At 38.5% G+C, this 21,874-nt stretch overlaps 1 protein-coding gene across 2 annotated transcripts in view; it reads right to left on the bottom strand.

Annotated features, from left to right (window-relative positions):
• Positions 1-21,874, bottom strand: part of LOC111155529 (integrin subunit alpha 8) — a 172,199-nt gene that overhangs the window by 72,252 nt on the left and 78,073 nt on the right. For both annotated transcript variants that reach the window (XM_022515700.1, XM_022515701.1), the window contains 2 exons: positions 5,057-5,102; positions 2,791-2,898 (listed from right to left, as the gene is read on the bottom strand). In XM_022515700.1, coding sequence (XP_022371408.1) covers positions 2,791-2,898; positions 5,057-5,102 — 154 coding nt within the window. The remainder of the gene's footprint in view (positions 1-2,790; positions 2,899-5,056; positions 5,103-21,874) is intronic.

Here is a 21,874-nt window from a genome sequence, read left to right as displayed (position 1 = left end):
GCAATTCATTTTTTAGAAAAGTTTATTTAATTTAAGTAATCTCTACATCCAACGTGGGGCTCGAACTCATGACCCCAAGATCAAGTGTCACATGCTTCTCTGACTGAGCCAGCCAGGCATCCCTCATTTTTCAGTCTAAGCACTTTAATCTGATTTCAGTGACAGCAAATATTTTGCATAAATGTAGACATACTGGAAAAGGTTCTCTGACATTTGAAAAGTGGATAGTGATGGTCTTTCACATTTGTCAAATGAAATATTTTACTAAATACTTTTTTTTTAATTGATTAATAACAATATTAATATTTATTGTGCTGGTTTTATTCTTTTTTTCTAATTTGAAAATGCCAGTAGCAGATACTTTATAAAACTACACAGCCGTTTGAAAGACACAGAAATCTACATTGATGGATGCAAAGAACTATTTCCCAGGAAGGCTTCACTTAAATGATTTTCAAATGTAGAATACAAGGTTATATCAAATACTGACAAAAATTCTAGGAAAGCAAATCAACAAATGCCTGTCAATCATTTTGGAAATACTGACCTAAATTCCTAAAATAAATTTTAAAAGTATCAGAGAAACACCTTCTAGACTGAACCAGCTGTTAATTTTTATCTTCAAGTACCCTGAGCCATCATTAATTCTAAATTTTTGCATGTGAAGATGAAACATTTTTCAGACAATGCATGTGATAGAATGAAATAAGTTATTATCAAGACATGTATTTATTCATTTGCCCACATAACAAATTCCATCTTACCTTAATAATATGATTTAAATTCAAGAACGAAAACAGCTCAGGAAAAGAAACATTTTCTTGAAACAAAGTAATACTCTTTCCACAAAACCAAATAAACCCCATATCTGTTAAAAATACTTAAATTGTATTAAAAAAAAAAAACAACCTAAAATGCCTTGGAAAAAGTGATCTAGTTCAAAACAGCACTTTATATCAGAGCGTGCCACACTCAGATCCTTGAAAGCATCCTGTCCCAAGTAGGGTCCATTCAGTTGTGACTGTGGGAACACCAGACTCTTTGGGGAAATACTGAAGTCTTAGCACTCTTGCTCAAGGAGCTCCCACAGTTCATTTCAGTGAATCATGCCAGGGTAAGGACAGACACTGGCTCTTTCACATATTTTCTCAGATCAGGTTTTCATTATAATACTTTATAGTTTTAAACCATTTAAAAATGTGCTTCGGGCATTTCCCAGCTATTTTCAAAAACCAGTGAAGGAGAGGGCACGCCTCCCGGAATTGGGGAGCGCCCAGCAAAAGACATTTTTTTCAAAGATTTCTTCAGGGTCCTCCTCACACCCCTACCCCCACCCCCGATCTCTACCCAGGAAGGCTTTGACTTTGGTATGAACTCCTGTCAAAAGGCCATCAACAACACACTGAGATTGGGTGGAAGTAAGTTCTCTGGGTCAAGCCTGATTTGTTCAGCATTCTGACATTCTCAGAAACTGAACATCCTGTCTGAGTTAGACCACACCTTCTGGAAAATGAGGGCAAATCTCAAAACACTCCAAGTATTTCTTGATTTTTTTTCAGAGGATATACCCTATTGGCATTACCCAATATGACAGACTTCTGAATCTTGAGGACCCACATATTGAGAAACAAAGTAGCATATTCTCAAGCTCTGTTACAACTGAATTCCATTTGTAGTTCCTTCAGATGACAAGCAAGATGAAGAAGGAACACTTTCAGAAGTGAAAGAAGTGGTGTTCTCCTATGGCTCACCAGAGGATCTGCAATGCTACTAAGATTCATGATAATGAGATCAGGGCCACAACAATAGAGGTGAGAGCACAAAAATTGCTATTTTTATCATGTGTGCCTTTTTTTTTTTTTTTTTAAGATTCTATTTATTTACTTGACAGAGATCACAGGTAGGCAGAGAGGCAGGCAGAGAGAGAGGGGAGGAAGCAGGCTCCCTGCTGAGCAGAGAGCCTGATGCGGGGCTCGATCCCAGGACCCTGGGACCATGACCCGAGCCGAAGGCAGAGGCCTTAACCCACTGAGCCACCCAGGCGCCCCATCATGTTTGCCTTTTGACTGTGCACACTAAATTACAAAATGGACGTGTGTTTTCAGCCCAGGAAACTGAGTGGTTTAACCAAAGCTTGTTAAAAAAAAAAAAGTTTGGAAAGCGGTATCCATAAGCATACGCAAATATAAGAATCAAGGTATTTTATTCTATTTTCAGTTTGGTTGATATTTATTCAAGCATGCCAAGAATCCCAAAGAGATCTCTAAGATTTGTTACATTGGGAATTTCCACAAATGTTTTTATGCTTCTCTCACTTGGAGCCTGTAGAATAGGGAAGTAGCCTTTTTGAAAGAAAAACTCTATTTTTTTTCCTCTATCTGTATTTGTTTTTATCTATATAGATTGAAAAACTTGAGTGTACCTTCATGCCTCCCATTCCAGATTAGTACAAGAAATATTCTAGCTTTCCTCCTTTCTGTGTTTGTACCTTTCTTCTCTGACACTGAGAAGTATCCTGCCATTCTCCTCATCATATCTGCTTATACTTCAATCTCTCTGAATATTGTTATCTTAAAGATATTCTTTGAGCATAGTTGAAAAAATGTTACATTAGCTTCACGTGCACAATAGTGATTTGACAAGTTTATATACCATACCCTCAGCCTAACACCCAACTGGGGCTTTTCTGAGCTCCCGAGTCCCACACACCACCCTGGAAGTGGCATTACCCGAAGGGGCCCAGGTGATTTGCATCCACATCAGAGTTTGAGAAGCACTGAGTGAACTCACCAGGCCACAGGGGACAGAGACTCTGGAACCTGGCATGTTTTATTTTCCAGATTGATAATCATTGGGTTCAGCAGAAGCTGGGCATCCACAGTCACAACCGGCCTTGCTCTGCAGGGAGAAGACACAGGATTTTAAGAGCCATGGGAGCGACACCCCACTTTCAGAGGCCGCCGCCAACGCCCCCAGCCTTTGTGCCAAGAATTTGTCTCCCTGTCTGAACAGGTGGGCTCCAGACTTAACTCATTACCTTAAAACACATGGGGTCGTCATGAATACAGATCAAGGATGCTGGGGGTCCATCAAGCAAAACTGCATCCACGGAGCTGCTTGGAGGACAGAGTGCGCTCCGGAGACTTGTGTGATATTGCTGGGAGGCGCGCTCTGGGATCTGCTCTATTCATATCTGAGGAAACACATCCTTCTCTACTCACTCACACCTGTAAGTCCTTGAGTTTGGCCAATTTTGTTTCCTGATGGGCTGATGGTTTTCTTATTTTGATGGATAATTTTCTATCCAAGCTTTGACAATCGAGCTAAACACATAAGGGCAGTTGACAAGATTCTTGCATACTCCACACGGAGCCGTGGTTCTCAATGCTGACTGCGTGTTGGAAGCGCCCAAGGAGTTCTCGAAGAGGTCAAAAGACCTCGGGGGTCTGGGCTGGGTGTCGGCACGTGAACCAAACCCTCCAGGTGTTTCTAATGTGCAGCCAGGATGGAGAAGAGGAACTAAATGTACAGCAAACTCAATTTTCACCACCACTCAGGTAACAATAATGAGACAAGCAAGTAACTCATTGGGGAAGGGGACTGGGCAATTTTTAAGCCCTGTTCCAAGGTAGGACAGCTAAGAGCCAGGTCTCCCAATGACAATGTGAAATGATGTTGCATTGGGTAAGTTTTCCTCTAAGGGGAGGGAGGGCCGCGCTTTGGGATGGTGCTTGTTTAGGGCATGACTTACCACAGTGGGCCCCCCTGGGAATTTTCCTAAACTCCTTTATACTATTCATCTGTGTTTTGTTACATAATTTTGTTTTTAATATTGTGTTAGCTCCAGTCCTTGACAAAGCAGAGGGCAAGAGTGAGTTAGATGTGCAAGATAATCACTGGGGCAAATATCTATGAGGAAAAAAAAAGTGGGAGGGAGGAGGCTGGCAGCAGCCCTCAGACTGTGATGTAGGGCTGGTGTCTGTGAAGGAATGAGGGAGGGAATGAGGACTGGGTGGTGGATTTAGGCCTTAGCAACTAGCCCATGAGTTCATCAGCCCTGAGTGGGGCATCATCAAGGCCACACTGTAAGCATAGCCCCATCCTTTAGACACTTAAAACACCCGAGCTTTCCAATCATCTGATTCTAACCCGAAGTGGTGAGTCATGGGTATACATCAGTCTATGAGTATGTCTTGGGACTGATGAAGGAGGAAAATCTCACTTACTTGAGGAGACCTAACTTTAGAACCATTCTGGGGGTTGGGCTACATTAGCATTATGTGCCCAGAACACATGGGGCTGCTCTCTGCCTTTTGTTTTGATATCCTGATCTAATGTTTTGAATTCCTATAAAACTTTTTTTTTAAGAAGAAAAAAAAATCTATAACTTTTGAGCACCAACTGTCTACTCGCAGCTTACGATTCTGTGTATGTTACCTACAGATTCTCACTTAATCTTCTTCACAAAAATTAACTTCTAAAGCAAGTATTTTTACCACTCTTCAATAAACAAAAAAAAATCAGAGGCTCAGAAAGGTGTAGGGACTTGCCCAAGCCTACACATGAGTGTGTGGAATGGCTAGACTTTTGGATCTAGACCTGTCAGATGTGAACTGTTGTTCAGTACTTGCTTTTGGAGTATTAATTCTTGGGAACATTCCATTCCCTAACTTAGTCTCATGCCTGATTTATAGAAACCTCCTCCCACTGGTACCCCTTCTCTATAAGCACATGTTAATGCATTTCGAAAGAGGAGAATTCAGACATAGTAACATCTAAAGAATGCCTCATTTTATAAGTTCTGCTAAGATTCATATCTTCATTTAACATGTTAGTAGGGGCTGGAAGTTTGGTCATGAGGTATGAGATTAAAAAGACAGAGAGATGAAAGAAAGGCAAACAGTTGAGAGCAAAACTTCCTCCAAACATTAAAAAGAGCATCTAAATGTTCTCTAGAGTAAATAGCTGGGATATACTCTTGAAGGTGAAACTAGCGGCAAAAAGAAAATGTACTTGAAACAATTAGAGGGACATTTGCATGCCACAAACCACGTACCTGTAAACAGCTACTTTTCCTGTTCCAAATGCACCTACAATTAAATCTAAAAAAAGACAAAAACTCAAAACACATGCACACGTTTTGTAGAAAAAAAATCTAAGCTCTTATTCATAAATAGCATACAGGGCATCCCGAAATGCTGATTGTAGAGTGAGGCTCATCTGGTAAGAGCAGCAAATTGCGCACTTCCTTAAGACATTCTGCAAAGGATGTTGGAACCTCAGTGCAACTCAGTAGGACAGGCAAACTGGTAGCTCTCAATCCCTTCTGGACTCAGGAATGCCAACTTTCTAGAAATGCTTTAAAAATACATCATAATACCATTTCTCCTATCCTGGAGATGAAGTTGTAGACTGAAGGCCTACATCTTAAGGAAAGTGAAAGGGAAGAACCATGTCCTTTAGTGCCTGTAGGTACCAGGCATGTTACACACCTTGTTTTCCCTTCCCTTCTAGCAATGATTCTGCGAAGCTGGTCTTATTACAAAGTGGGACATTCTGACCTTCCCTCCTTTTGACACAACCATTTACTTTTTATAGTGTGGACAGTGAGTATCCTCTTGGCAAAGTGGTCTGTAGTTTATGAACTAATTGATGTGTCATTATAATGATCTTGAATAACAAAAACAAAAACAATAATAGTAATAAATAGCACGTGTTGAACACTTACTCTTGGCCAGGAATTCTTTAGAAGGATTGACCTTAATTATTCCTAACAAGAAGCTATGAAGCCTCCATTATTTTGCACAATTTTGCAAGTGGGTAAATGGAGGCTTAAGAAAGTGAACCTATAGGGCTGGATTTCTGCATATGTGAGTGTGCAGGCATGCATGTATACACACACACCCAAGCTCCAGATTCTAGAAAATTCCAGAAAGGTGTATAGAAGCTGCATCATTACTAGATCACCATTGTAGACAAGAGGCTGAGAGACACTCCCTGACAGTAATAAGCAAAAGGCCTTTTCCTTTAGGAACTTTGATTCCTGTGCCTCAGGGTGGGAATTTTACTACTCTGGAAAAATAAAGTAACTGGCAAAAAAGGCCACAATTTTCTTCATGAGAATGCGGCCACAGTTACTCAGAGGCCAAGAAAACACTTATCTATCCAGGAAAGTATGTTTGCCTTTGGAGACACCACCTTGGTATTGTGCCTGCTGGAAAAGGCCAGAAACATTTACACTCAGGACCTTCAATTTCTAGGATCTCTCAAAGGGGGAGAATTGATCTGCCAATTTGTGTTCCTAACCAGTTTGCCCTTTTGAAGGAAGTGATTTGTTTTAATAAATACTATGTGGTTTCCATATAGTTATATGATCCTTATATATACATACATATATATTGATATTTGTGTGTATATGTCTATACACGTATACATACATCCATAAAGATATACGTATGGGTATATGGACATACACACCACTTTTTTAAATCTTACATAATTCTGTCATGCTTAGGAATTTAAAGGATAATCTGAAGAGAAAGTAATTTTGGTACTGATACTTGGGATTTGTAACTCTGCAAACTTTCTTCCTCGCTTTGAGATAACAGGTCTTATACCATTAGCTAATGTTTATTTTCCTTTCTTCTAGAAACTTCTTTTTTTTTTAAGGTTTTATTTATTTATTTGACAGACAAAGATCACAAGTAGGCTGAGAGGCAGGCAGAGAGAGGAGGAAGCAGGCTCCCTGCTGAGCAGGAAAGCCCGATGTGGGGCTCAATCCCAGGACCCTGAGATCATGACCCTGAGCCGAAGGCAGAGGCTTTAACTCACTGAGCCACTCAGGCGCCCCTCTTCTAGAAACTTCTTAAACACAGATTCTGAAAACAAAAAATTTTGCCTTTCTTTACATAAGACACAGTTTTTTTTTTTTTTTAAAGAAATAACTGGTGATTAAAATCCATTCTTTACCCTTAATCTAAAATTACTCCCAAAATCTTGGAGCCCTTTGTTATCACCCCACTTTGCCTGAGAAACAGTTTATTTCCCTTTTGGCTTTTGATGAAACAACCGCGTACTTTTAGGGATTCATAAAGGGGAACATTAGCATGAATGCAGGATCAGCTGGCAAGAAAAAATATCCCTAAAAATGTGAAGTCATAGGAGATGTATTACACCTCTGTTCTGTATTCTGTTTCTCCAAAATTATTATTATTAAATGAGTAAAAAGAAAAGAGCCAAACTTTTAAAGTGGTACTTGATCTATAGAGCCTGATTTGGTTAATCTAGGAAGGAAATTTTAGAATTGGAAGAAGTTCTATGTGATAACATCAGCTTTGTTTTGAGTGTGGTTGTAAGTGGGCAGGAGGAGTGGCAATTTCCTAGGGGTGGGGGGAGGGGGGCTGATGGAAGAGCAGCGATAGTAATGCGTTACAGGACCACCCAGAATTCTTTAGGGGAAGTCTTTTTTGCCATCCAAGTGCCTACATTTCATAAGATGTTAGCTTTCTGAGCCTTTCTTACCTTTCCTTCCTACTCTCTCATCTTGTTAAGAAATGTACTAATGCATAGGTCTGTGGCCGAAAATGCCATCAGAGCCCTCCTTTTATATTTTGGAATTAAGACACATTTACTATTTTAGAGTAATCCTAGACAATGAGAATCACCATAAAGAACCTCCAAAGAATTAAGAAATATGGGAACGTACAGCTAATAGTTATATAAAAAGATTACAATTACTCCAGACAGAAGGCCTCCTTAATGTGACCAAAACAATGTGGAAATCACAAAAGAATTTTAAAGTATAAGTTCTTTTGCAAAAAGTCAAAGCAGGGTCCAAAGAGAAATGAAAGAAACAGGGGACGATGTTTATAAAGTATATGCTTGATCGAATGTGAGTATTTTTCAATGCTTACAAGAATGTCTGACACATAGTAAAAAAAATAAATATTAATTATTATTAACCCTAATTCATACTGATCCCGCACAAATTAATAATAAAACTATAAACATCCTAATAAAAAGGCTATAAAGCGGCAATTCACATAAAAATAAATAACTATGACCAATAAATATCTAAAAAGATGTTCAGCCTCAATAGTAAGCAAATAGGGGCGCCTGGCTGGATCAGTGGGTTAAGCCGCTGCCTTCGGCTCAGGTCATGATCTCAGGGTCCTGGGATCGAGCCCCGCATCGGGCTCTCTGCTCGGCGGGGAGCCTGCTTCCTCCTCTCTCTCTCTGCCTGCTTGTGATCTCTCTCTGTCAAATAAATAAATAAAATCTTTAAAAAAAAAAATAGTAAGCAAATAAATCCAAATGGAAGGAACAATGAGATATCATTTTTTCCCTTTCAATTGGAAGAGATGAAGGATTCATAGCAGGCAGTATTGGGTGGAGAGCAAATGACTGAGAACTCATGCTCTCTGTGTGAAGGAGGGTAAAGGGGCACAGTTTTCTTGGAAGGCAGTTTGCCAGTGGGTCTGACAATGCAAACTTTTGCCCTGGCATTTGCACTTCTAGGAATTTGTCCTGAGGCTCTTCTGGACAATTGTGCAGACATGTGTCAGGCAAAAGCGAACTTTCTAAACCCTTTGAATATACGAATTCCTTTGTTATAATAATCCCAGGAGGTACATACTTTAATTATTCCCAATTTAAAATGAGGAAAATGAGATACAGAGAAGCTAAATAGAGTGGAGGACAAGGCCAAGTTTAAACCCAGGCAGTTTGGCTGCAGAGCCAACACGCTTTCTTATTTTACCATGCTGCTTCCCAGAAGCACGTCTACAGGCCATTTTTTCCTCTCTTTAAACATTTTAAAAATAAAGCTCTATTTTATGTACAGTGAACTGCATCCTTTTTATGTCCTGTTCTAAGAGCTCTGATAAAAGCATTCAGTCGTATAACCACCATGACAATCAAGAACTGGTCCGTCGTCCTCAAATGTTACCTGTGCTGTCTTCAAACCTGTCCCCTCCCCGTCCAGGAATCCTCCATTCTGTTTTCCAGAATGTCAGAGAAATGGAAGCATCCAGTATGTAGCCTTTTGGGTCTGGTGTCCTTCACTCAGCTCAGTGCGTCTGAGGGTCCTCCACCACACTGGGTGTGTCATGAGTTCCCTCCTTTTTCTTGCTGAGCAATGTTCCACTGTGTGGATGGCCCACAGTCAGTCCATCCCCGGCTAGTGGGGATGTTGTGTCCAATTTTGGGAAAGTCACTAGGAACATGCGTGTACAGTTTTTTGTGTGTCTACAGGCCAATTTTGATTTGTACCTTCTCTTGTTGAATCTCTCTAACATCTCCAAAGCCCTCTTTTAAAGGAGTGTTTGATTTCAAGTGGAAAATGAATGGAGGGTAAGAAATCAGGAATTCTAAATTCCAGTTCACTTTGCCGCTGGTTTCCTGATGACTCTGGACAAGTCGCTCTTCTCTGCCAACTGTCTGGCGAAAACTTCAAGGTTCTCGTTGTTCAAGAAAGCCATGAGCTCTGCAGAATTGTTTGGGGCTGCCTGACTATGCCTTCTCTGCCCTGTTCTGGTCCAGGACTCCCCTGTGCCTGTTAGGCAGCCTTGCTCCTGCAGAGTTTGCCTCTCCTCTTGCCCCCATGACGGGATGGCCAGTTTCTGGCTTTCTCCCTGGCTTACCCAGACTTGGGCCTCAGACCTGCTTACCTCCAGGACTCAGCTGCCAGAGCTCATGATCCAAAGCCTTCTGGCTCCTGTCTTACCATTACGGATGCTCACATTTCACCCGCCAGGCCCTTCTCCTCACGACCAGGCACCATCTCTGCTCAGGCCTCCCCATAGCACATAAGTGTTTTCAAAACAAATGGTGGTCGTCCAGCAGAATTTTTCACCTGGACCCACCTGGGCTCCTCTCATTTTCCTACAGGGCTGTTCTTCAGAGAGATGGTGGGATTAAAGATGATGTATAAAAAAATGGGGTTAAAGGTGATGGGTAAATATGGCAATGTTGACTGGTAAGTAGGTTATGAAATTGGCTCAAGTATTTGGCACCAGAGAAACAGCTCATGTCTGTGGGAAGCAGGCATTTAGATAAGTCTCCTTGAGTTTGGCAAATGCGTTAATCTAAAAATAGACAGAGGCCGCCTTTCTTCCTTGCTTTTTTATTGCAACATGCAAAATATTACTGAGAGGAAGGTTATGAGTTGAGGAAGAAATGCCTGAAAAAAATGCATGGTTTTATCCCAGAAAGTAATAATCCTAACAATCTGTCTGAAATGCTTCCAAATGAACTCTGAAGAAAAACATTTATGAGTTGGAATGCAGTATTAGGTTGCAACATTCTAATTTACTGAGAGTTTATTTTCCTTTTAAAAAAAAAAAAATCCCACACAAAATAAGAGTGAAATATCAAATGATGAGTCCACCGCCTTAGGAAAACAGTTTTCCAAACGTTACTGGCATCCTGTGGCTGCAAGAATCACCTTTTTGCCTCTGCTGTTGCTTGATGCTTTCCTAGTTGCATTCTGTGTCACTGAGTTAAGGGCGTATCACCTTATCCTTGGTGCGGCCACACATCCAGTAAGTGTGCTGTCCGGTCAGTTGCTAAAAGTCTTGGACAAAAGTAGGTTTCTTTAGGAACAGCCCCATTTATAAATGGCTGTCTGTAGGGAATGATTTCACAGTCTGCAGAAGGGCTTGGTATCTCATGAGACACTTGCCCCACTTCTAGCCTGGTAGGTAAAAGCCTAGGATTAAAACCCTGTGGGACTTTATAAGTTTGTTAAGTGTTAGGGACTGAATTGTGTCCCCTCTTCAGGAGTTTATATGTTGAAGTCCGAACCCCCCAGTACCTAAGAAAGTGACTGTATTTGGAGACAGGGTCTTTAAAGAAGTAATTAAGTTAAAATGAGGTCTTAAGGAGGGCCCTAATCTAAGAGCACTGGCACAGGCACTCTGAAAGGGAAGACCATGTGCAGACACAAGGAGAAGATGGCCATCTAAAAGCCAAGGAGAGAGGCCTCAGAGAAAGGAATCCTACCCACATCTTGATCTTGGACTTCTAGCCTCCAGAACCATGAGGAGATAGATTGCTATCTCACACTCAGCGTGTGGCCCTTTGTAATGGCAGCCATAACAGACCTATAAACTAAAAACACACATTTATAAAGTTGCAAGGGAAGCAGGAGAGGAAGGGAAGAACATTTATGCAGTGGTTCCTTCATTCAGACTTCTTACTGAATACCCACCATGAGCCAAGTCCTGTCCCAGGTACCAAAAATTCAGCAGAGGGCAAGCAGATACAGCCCTTGACCTTCAGGCATTTACAGTCTATCAGCCATCTCTCCAAAGGGGCTTGTTAAAAACATAGGCATGTAACCCCCCAAATCAGAGTTTCTGGGTGTGACTTACTTCCCCAGGTCACTAATGTCCCGATAAGAATAAGGATATTGGATTTTTCCCCACTGCACATTTGAGCAGCTGGCATAGAGAAGTCATCAGGGACAGAAAGAAAAGGAAGCTGGGGATGAGGAGGGCTGAATATTTCCCTAATGAGCTTCCCCTACTTCAAAATTTAGCACAAGGGCTGGCCAGACTCTGAGCTTTCTGTTGTCCACTCACGCTCTCATGAATTTCTGTTAGGGTTGGTAGTTTTTAGGAAACCAGCTATTAATAATGTCACCACAGGAAAATGTCAGTAAGAAAATTCAAAGTCATGGCTATATAGAAAGAAGAGCATCACATGAGCAACGTTTGCAAAGACGAAGTACTGACAAGGATTTCGTTCATGTTAGCTGTTTTGCAAATGTCTCATCCTTTCTTTTATAGGAGGCTTTAGGCTTAAGTTACCTGAATCATCACCTTAAGGCTCAGGTCTGGCTCAAAGAGCCTGGATCTCTGCCTTAGAGCGAGATTCTGAACCCTCCCATCTCCATTTGGTGGGCCGTGTTAAGAAATAACAGCAATTGACTATGTTGAATTCTTTAATTTGCAAACTGTCTTCTCAACAGTCTTAAGGGGTTGAGAAGCTAAAATTAGGAGATGTAAGTGGTATGTCTGGGCTACAGAGGTGATAATGATGAGTGAAGAAGTGAGACTATGGGTCGCCTGAGTCCAGGTTGGTGGTGGTTCCATCACACTGGCTACTGGTTCTCCTGGTTGAGCAGTGTGAATAGAAATTGACATTTAGATGTCCAGTGAATACAGAGCTAGGGTCAAGAGTTCTGCTTGTCAAGAATGAGTGCACCACTTGAATCGAGCTTCCCATGATCCCAGGAGAAGATGTCAGTTTATTTTAAAGGGCATTGTCATCTCTGCTTACATTTCCATTCTCATTCTGCATAGGAATAAAATAGTTTACTGGATTTAAGCAGAGCTGGAAGAGAGTGGCCAGGTAAAAGGAGAGGAGAGCAACAGTTTATATGCCAACATGTGTGGCTATGAGGAAATTAGTTCATTTGTTCATTTATTCATTCATTTGCATTCATTTATTCAACACATATTTACTGGGTGCCTTCAATGCCACCCACTGCTTTGGGCATAAGTGATTTCATAGTGAGCAAAACCAAATCCAACGTTTGCCTTCACCTAATATAATGTCCAGTCTAGTGGGGTAAAATAGATATTTATCAAATTATCATGCAAATGTGTAATTTCAATCTGAGATAAGTATTTTTAGAGAAAGGACAACAGGGAAGATTTCCTAAGGAAGTGACATATGAACCGAGTTCATAAGTGGGAAGTGAACTCCCGGGAAAATGTCCAGGGTGTACAAAGACAGAAGGGATGCTTCAAGTGAATTGCTCTAAAATATGGCTTTTAAATCACATATTAATACATTAAAAATGACTTATAGAAAGCACATGCAGTGGGAGGTCAGAAATAATGCAGAGGTTCTAAGTCTAGGAGAACTTCCTCCTACTCCTCCACATCCTGCCCCCCCCCACCCATAAAAGGGACCATGGCAAGGCATCAAGTTTTTATTAACTATATCTTTACAAGTAAGATCAAGTGTAAATGATATCCTGTCATATTTATTGTTGCCTTGGGTTTCATAAAGAGGCAAGCTTCTATGACTGAGTGTTTAGAAGGGAGTTAGTTCAAAGTGAAACTGACAGACTTCTGTTTCTGGTCCAGTGCAGGAGACACTGGGAAGTCACCACTCCATCTTAACGACACATAAAAAGCTGAACAAACTGAAGAAAAAAAAAAAAGAAAAACAAACAAAGCCCCCAAAACCAAATAGCTCTTCTTAGATCCCTAAAAGAAGTGAGATCACAGGGCAAGCTGGGGCTCCAAACTGGAGAAACTGACTGGCAAATACAGTGAACCACTTACTGGGGCAGCAACCTCCATGGGAACCAGTAAAGGATGCAGAAATCTGAACGGTGGTTGATGAATGGCTGGATGCTCTGTGTGTGGATGACTCTGGGGATTAAAAACTCCACCAGGGATCCAGTCACTGGGGGTGGGGAAAGGTGTGCTTTTGTGAGTTTTACTTCCTGGATGGCTACCAAGTTCTAACTGACTGGGGGGAGAGAAATACTGACTCCAGCCCACTTTTGACGCCCAGCCCAACATAAAAAGAGTGGGACTAAGAAGCATGTATAAAGTTTACAGTCCACAGGCATAGACTCCCTAAAAGATGGTGACCTACTCATAAGATTATAAAAGACTTCCCCTCCCCCAACCCCTACCACCACATTGCTAAGGCCTCTTTATAGCAGTTCCTTTTATTCAGTATATCATGCCCAGTTATCATAATGTTACAGGATGTAACTACAAGGCAAAATATATATGGGGAAAGAGAGAGAGAGCAAGCATTAAAACCAGACTCAGACATGGCAGGGATGTTGGAATTACCAGACATGGAATTTAAAACAACTGTGATTGATATGATAAGGGCTCTAATGGATAAAAAAGACAGCATACAAGAACAGATGTTCAAGGTAAGCAGAAAGGAGGAAATTCTAAGAACCGAAAAGAAATGATAGAGATCTGAAACACTGTAACAGAAAAGAATATCTCTGATGGACTCATTAGTAACCTGCACACAGCAGAGGAAAAATATCTGAGCTAGAGAGTATATCAAAGAAACCTCCCAAACTGAAAAGCATAGACAAGGAAGACTGGGGGGGAAAAAAAACAAAAACAAAAACAGAACAGAATACCCAAGGACTGTGGGATGACTACAAAAGGTGTAATGTATGCATAATTGGAATACCACAAGGAGAAAAAGGAACAGAAGAAATGTTCAAATAATAATGATGACTATTTTCTTGAAATTAATGTCAGGTACCAAACCAAAGATCCAGGAAGCTCAGAGAACACTAAAAAGGGTAAGTGGCAAAATAATTACACCTATGAATATCATTTTCACACTACAGAAAGAAAAAAAAGAAAAAGAAAGAAAATAGGGGAAAAATTCTGGAAGAAGCCAGAGGGGGAAAATACCTTAATTATAGAAGAAAAAAGGTACCACTATATCCAAGTTTTCTCTGGAAATCATGCAAAGAAGAAAAGAATGAAGTAAAATATTTGAAATCTTAAGAAGAAAAAAACCCGATTTTTTTTTTTTTTTTTTTTACCCTGCAAAATTACCCTTCAAAAGTGGATAAAAAACAAAGGCCTTCTCAGGCAAACAAAAATTGAGGAAATTTATTGACATTAGTACTACCTTCAAAATATGTTAAAAAGAAGTTCTTCAGAGAGGAGGAAATGGTGTAAGTCAGAAACTTGGATCCACATAAAGAAATGAAGTGGTGGAGAAGGAGTAAGTGAAAGTAAAACAGAAAAATCTTACTTTTCTTATCCTATATTGATTTAATACGTAAAACAAAACAATAGCAACACTGTATTTGACTATGTAGATATATAACTTATACTTCGTATGTACATTTTATTTACACATAGTGTGTTTCTGGGTGTGTGTGTGTATCATATGAATATATGGCAGCATTGATACAAGGAATAGAAAGGAAGAATTAGGATTATTTTATTATTTATAAGGTCACAGGCATGTGAAGTGCTACAGTGTTATTTGACAGTGGGTTGGATTAGTTATAAAAGTATATTGCAAACCCTGAAGCAGCCACTTAATAAAAGTTAAAAAGAAGTATATTCTAAGTAAGGAGAAAAAAATGGAATCATAAAAATGTTCAATTAAAAATACAAAGGCAGAAAAAGAAAGACAAAAATAAGAATAAAGAACAAAGGCAACAATGAAAGGTACTAACAAATATAGTAGAACTTAATCTAATTATATCAGTAATGACTTTGAGCTTCAATGGTATATATACAACAGTTAAAATACAGATATTGTCAGACGGGATCAAAAAACAAGACCTAACTATATGTTGTTTATAGGACACACACTTTAAAGATGCACATAGAATAAAAAGTGAACGGAGAAAGATACCATGTTAACAGTAATCAAAAGAAAGTAGGAGTATTACTAACTTTAGACATAGAAGACTCCAGCCTAAGCAAAGTTATCAGAAATAAAGAAGGGGATTACATAATGATAAGGGAGCAAGTTCTCCAAGAAGACATAATGATCCTTAATACGTATGTGCTGAATAACAGAGTGCCAAAATATATGAGGCAAAAGCTAATAGAAATGCAAGAGAAATAGATTAATCCACTATTAATTACAGTTGGGGACTTCAACACCTTTCTACCAGAAATGAATAGATCCAGCAGGCGAAAATCAATGAGGACATACTTGAACTCAACATCATCAATCAACTGGCTATAACTGAAATCCATAGACTGCTTCATCTAAGAAGAGCTGAATGCACAATCTTCTCAAGCCCATATGGAATATTGACCAAGATAGGCCATAATGTGAGCCATGAAACACACTCTAACAAAAATTTTTTTAAGGTTTTTTTTAAATTTATTTACTTGACAGAGATCATAAGTAGGCTGAGAGGCAGGCAGAAAGAGAGAGAGGAGGAAGCAGGCTCCCCACTGAGCAGAGAGCCGATGTGGGGCTCGATGCAGGGCTCGATCCCAGGACCCTGGGACCATGACCCGAGCTGAAGGCAGAGGCTTTAACCCACTGAGCCACCCAGGCACCCCCACACTCTAACATATTTAAAAGACTAGAAGTCATACAATGTTTGGTCCCAGACCACAGTGGAATGAAACTAGAAATCAACAACAGAGAGATAACTGGAAAATCCCAAAGTATTAGCAGATTAAATGATATACTTCTAAACAACACATGGCTCAAAGAAGAAAACCCAAGAGAAATTAAACAATATTTTAAATTAAGTGAAAATGAAAACACAACTTAACAGAATTTGTGGAAGGTAGTGAAAGTGCCCAGAGGGAAATTTTTATAATCAAATACATAAGTTAGAAAAGAAGAAAGATATAAAATAAATAAACTAGGCTTCTGCCTTAGGAAAGTAGAAAAAGAGGAGCAAATTAAATCCAAAGTAAGCAGAAGAAAAGAAATAATAATTAGATCTGAAATCAATGTAATTGAAAATAGAAAATCAATAGAGAAAATCAACAAAGCTATGAGCTAGTTCACTGAAAAGTTCAATAGAATCAATAAGCCTCTAGCCCAGCTAAATAAGACAAAAATAGAGAGGACACAAATTACTAATAATATAAATGAATGAAGGGGTGTTATGAGAGATCCTATAGACATTAAAGGGATAATAAAGGACTATAACTGTATGCCTACAAATCTGATAATGTAGTTGAAATGGACCAATTTCTTAAAGATACAATCTTCCAAAACTAACACAAGAAGAAACGGGTAATTGGAATAGACCCAGATCTATTAAGTAAATTAAACTGAGAATTAATAACCTTCCAAAACAAAAAAACACAAGGACCAGATGAGTTCACTTGTGAGTTCTACTGAAGATTTAAGAAAGAAATTATATAAATTATCTATATTCTCTTCCAGAAGATGCAAGCAGAGGAAATATGCCCTAACTCATTCTATGATGCTATATGCCAGCTATACCCTACTATCAAAATGAGACAAAGACAATACATAGAAAAAGAACTATGAGTGAATACTTCTCATAAGCATAGATGTAAAAATCTTCAAAATATTTGCAGATTGAATCCAACAATGTATAAAAAGTATTCTATATCACAACCAAATGTGATTTAGGTATACAAGGCTCAGTCAGCATCTGAAAATCAATTAATGTAATCTATTACATTGAAAAGCTACAGAAGAAAAAAAATCACATGATCATACCAATAAATGCAGAAAAAGAATTCAACAATATTTTATACTTATTCATGACAAAAACTCTCAATAAACTAGGAATAGAGAACTTCTTCAAGTTTATAAAGAATATCTACAAAAAACCCTACAGCTGACATTATACTTAATGGTAAGAAATTTGAAGCTTTCCCATCAAGATTAGGAACAAGACAACAATGTCCCTTCTCACCACTGCTTTTTAAAATCATAACAGAAGGGGCACCTGGATGGCTCAGTGGGTTAAGCCTCTGCCTTTGACTCAGGTCATGCATGGTCTCAGGGTCCTGGGATCGAGCCCCACATCCGGCTCTCTGCTCAGCAGGGAGCCTGCTTCCCCCTTTCTCTCTGCCTACTTGTGATCTCTCTCTCTCTCTCTCTGTCAAATAAATAAATAAAATCTTTTAAAAAAATAAAATCATAACAGAAGTCCTAGCTAATGCAATAAGACAAGGTAAGGAAATAAAAGGTATATAGACTGGGAATAGAAGAATAAAACTACCTTTGTTCACAGATGGTATGATCATCTAAGTATAAAATCCAAAAGAATCAACAAATGAACTCCTGAAACTAATAAGTAATTATAGCAAGGTTGCAGGACACTGCAATATAGGCCAATATACAAAAGTCAATTATTGTCTCATACCAGCAATAAATAAGTGAATTTGCAATTAAAAGCACAATACCATTTACATTACCATCCACCCCCCAAAATGAAATACTTAGGAATAAATCGAGAAAAATATGTACAAGTCTATATGAGCAAAATTTAAGAAACTCTGATGAAAGATATCAATGAACTCAGTAAGTGGAACAGTGTTTCATGTTCATGGATAGAAAAACTCAATACTGTTAAGATGTCATTGCTCTATAGATTCAATGCAATCCCAGTCCAGATCTTAGCAAGTTGTTTTGTGGTTATCAGCAAACTGATATAAAGTGTATATTGAGAGGCAAAAGATGCAAAATAGCCAATATAATATTGAAGGAGAACAAAGTTGGAGAACTGCCACTACCCTACTGGAAGACCTACTATAAATCTACTCTAATCAAGATAGTATGGTGTTGGTGAAAGAATAAACAAATAAATCAATGGAACAGAATTGAGAACCCAGAAATACACCCATATAAATATGGTCAACTGATCTTTGACATAGGTGTCAAGGTAATACAATAGAGCAAAAATAGTATCTTCAGCAGATGGTGCTGGAAAAACTAAACGTCGACATGCAAAAAAACAAACAAAAAAATACCCACAACCCTAGATACAGACCTTACACACCTCACAAAAATTAGCTCAGATCACAGACTTACATGTAAAACACAAAACTATAAAACTTCTGTAAGATAGCATAGAAGAAAGCCTATAGATAACCTGGGGTAGGATAATGACTTTTTAGATAAAACATGAAAGAAAGGCATGATCCATGAAAGGAAGAATTGATAAGCTAGGACACATTAAAATTAAAAACTTCTCCTCTGTGAAAAACAATGTCAAGAGAATGAGAAGATAAGCCACAAACTGGAAAAAATACTTGCAAAACATACATCTCATAAAGGATGTTATGCAAAATATAAAAAGAACCCTTAAAACGTAATAATAAGAAAACAACCTCATTAAAAAAATGAGCCAAAGCCCTTCACAGACACCTCACCAGAGAAGATATACAGATGGCAAATGAACATATGTAAAGATGCTCCTCAGGAAAATGCAAATTAAAACAAGATATCATTACACACCTATTAGGAAGACCCAAGTTCAGATCACTGATAACATCAAATGCTAATTATTTTGAAACTACAGGAGCTTTTCACTCACTTCTTGTGGGAATGCAGGAAGGGCAAAGGGGGCCGAGTCTGTTTATTCCCACACACCTGGAAGCTGCCCAGATCTTACTGCCCTACTCACCTGGTCATCTGGTTCCAGGCAATGCTTTCACATGGGACACTTCAATGGCTTTTGCCCTCAAGTTTCTTTTTCATGACAGCTCATTCTACTCATTGTTAATAACTGAAGTAAAAATATCACTTTGAAATAGGAAACAGAATCTCTTTTTCCATTATTTTCCTCATAAAGTACCAATTATTTGGCATGCTATTCAAGGCCCTTTATTACCTGCCCCAAATCTACCTTTCATTGAATCTCTCCATTTATGCTCCCTCCTATTTGAATCACATCACTTCCAAAATCGCCTTTTCTTGTGCTGAGTCTTTCTCATGCTATATTCCTCTCCTGGAATGCTGTCTTCTTATTAAAATCATACTTGGATCTTAAGACCTTGCTTAACCATTATTTCCCCCATGAAGCTTCCTTTGAACACCTTAAAAAAGAGAAGAAACTTCTCTTTTTAACTCATTTATTATTATTAATTTTTGCTGTCTTATACTACAGTTAATTGTTGGATGCTTTATTATCTTCATGTTTGCCCTGTTTTTTAAAGGCATGCATTATGTCAAAATAGTGTCAATGTACTCACTTATAACTAATATTTTGCTACTCAGTGCTGTTCAGAATGCTGATGGCTTTATATGTATTATCTAATTTAACATCTAGAACCCCCCCTTTAAAGGAGGAACTATTTTTAGGTGTTACTATATCCATTTTACCAATGAAGACTGAAGCTTTTGGAGGTTACATAACTCATCAAGCATACACAGTAAGTCAGGGTTATAGGTAGAATTTGAACACTTGCCCATGAAGGCAGGGTCATTGTTTAATTTAGTGTTATATCCCCCAAACCTAGAAGAGGGCCAGGCACGTGAAAGACACTTAATGAGTATTTGTTGAATAAAATGATAAATTGTATTTCCAAAGTAAAATCTCTTGCATATCGTATAACTATTTTAATAAATATTAAATATTAAAAATATTTAATAAATATTAGTAAATATTTTAATATAATCATCCTTAAAGATGAAGGAAAAAATGATGGCTGTTCTCAACATTAGCTGAATAATATTAAGATTGTCCAAATACCTGTTGTTAACAACTAAAATGAAAAATGTTGACTTACAAAATATAGTCTGAACAATGAAAATGTAATTGTTGATTTCAAGCAATACTGAAGATGGTTTGCCACGTAGCTATAATATATGGCAAAGTGGCAATCTATAAAAGTACATTATAAGTCTTGACACCATAGCTGCCATGATAAAACCTACTGTCTTAGATTTTGATTTCTAAATATTGCTCTTCAAGAAACTGTAGGTCTTTGAAGAATGGTCAATTCCAAGGCTGGAGAGGGAAATTACAAAATAAGCTTGGAGCATAATGTGTTGATATAAAGCAAAGAAATGCTCATAAAAGGATGGGGAATACTAAAAACAGCAATAGAATGAACTGGAAAGGGTTCCCAATGGCAAAATATAGAGCACATTAGGCAACATATATAAACAAATATAATAATGGATTATAGTCCTTAAAATAAATATCCATGAGTTCACACAGATATAAAAAACTGAATAAATGAATGGGTAGAAGAAACATCTTTTTTTAAATTTTTCTTATTTTTTATTTTAATTCTAGTATATTTAATATACAGTGTTATATTAGTTTCAGGTGTACAATATAGTGATTCAACAATTCTATTCATTAGTCAGTGCTCATCATGATAACAGTACTCTTAATCTCCTTCACCTATTTCACTCATCCCTCCATTCACCTCCTCTCTGGTAACCATTACTTTGTTCTTTATAGTTAAGAGTCTGTTTATTTTTCTCATTGCTCATTTGTTTTGTTTCTTAAATTCCACATGTGAGTGAAATCATATGGTATTGGCCTTTCTTCCACTTAGCGTTATACTCTCTAGATCCATCCAAGTGGATGTATTGCATGTATTTGAAAATGACAAGATTTCATTCCTTTTTAGGGCTAGGTAATAATCTATTGTATGTACATACCACTTCTTATTTATCCATTCATCTATTAATGGGCACTAAGCTGCTTTTATAATTTGGCTATTGTAAAAATGCTGCAGTAAACATAAGGGTGCATATATCTTTTTGAATTAGCGTTTTCATATTCTTTGGGTAAAGATCTGGTAGTGAAATTATGGGATCATATGTTAGTTCTAATTTTAATTTTAATTTTTTAATTTTTATTTTTTTTAAAGATTTTATTGATTTATTTTGACAGAGATCACAAATAGGCAGAGAAGCAGAGAGAGAGAGAGAGAGAGAGGAGGAAGCAGGCTCTCTGCCGAGCAGAGAGCCTGATGCGGGGCTCGATCCCAGGATCCTGGAATCATGACCTGAGCCGAAGGCAGAGGCTTTAACCCACTGAGCCACCCAGGCGCCCCCTAATTTTAATTTTTAGAGGAAGCTTCCCCAGTGGCTATATCAGTTTGCATTCCCATCAACAATGCATGAGGGTTCCTCTTTGTCCACATCCTCACCAACATTTGTTGTTTCTTGTGTTTTGATTTTAGATGTTCTGATAGGTATGAGGTGATATCTCATTGTAGTTTTTTTTTAAATTTTTTATAAACATATAATGTATTATTAGCCCCAGAGGTACAGGTCTGTGAATCGCCAGGTTTACACACTTCACAGCACTCACCATAGCACATACCCTCCCCCAATGTCCATAACCCCACCATCCTCTCCGGACCCACCTCCCCCCAGCAACCCTCAGTTTGTTTTGTGAGATTAAGAGTCTCTTATGGTTTGTCTCCCTCCA

Source organism: Enhydra lutris, unplaced genomic scaffold (assembly GCF_002288905.1).
Source record: "Enhydra lutris kenyoni isolate GAN:26980312 unplaced genomic scaffold, ASM228890v2 scaffoldscaffold42, whole genome shotgun sequence".
NCBI classification, from domain to species: Eukaryota; Metazoa; Chordata; class Mammalia; order Carnivora; family Mustelidae; genus Enhydra; species Enhydra lutris.
The sequence above is the reverse complement of the archived record's forward strand: the minus strand, read 5'-3'. Positions and strand labels throughout refer to the sequence as shown.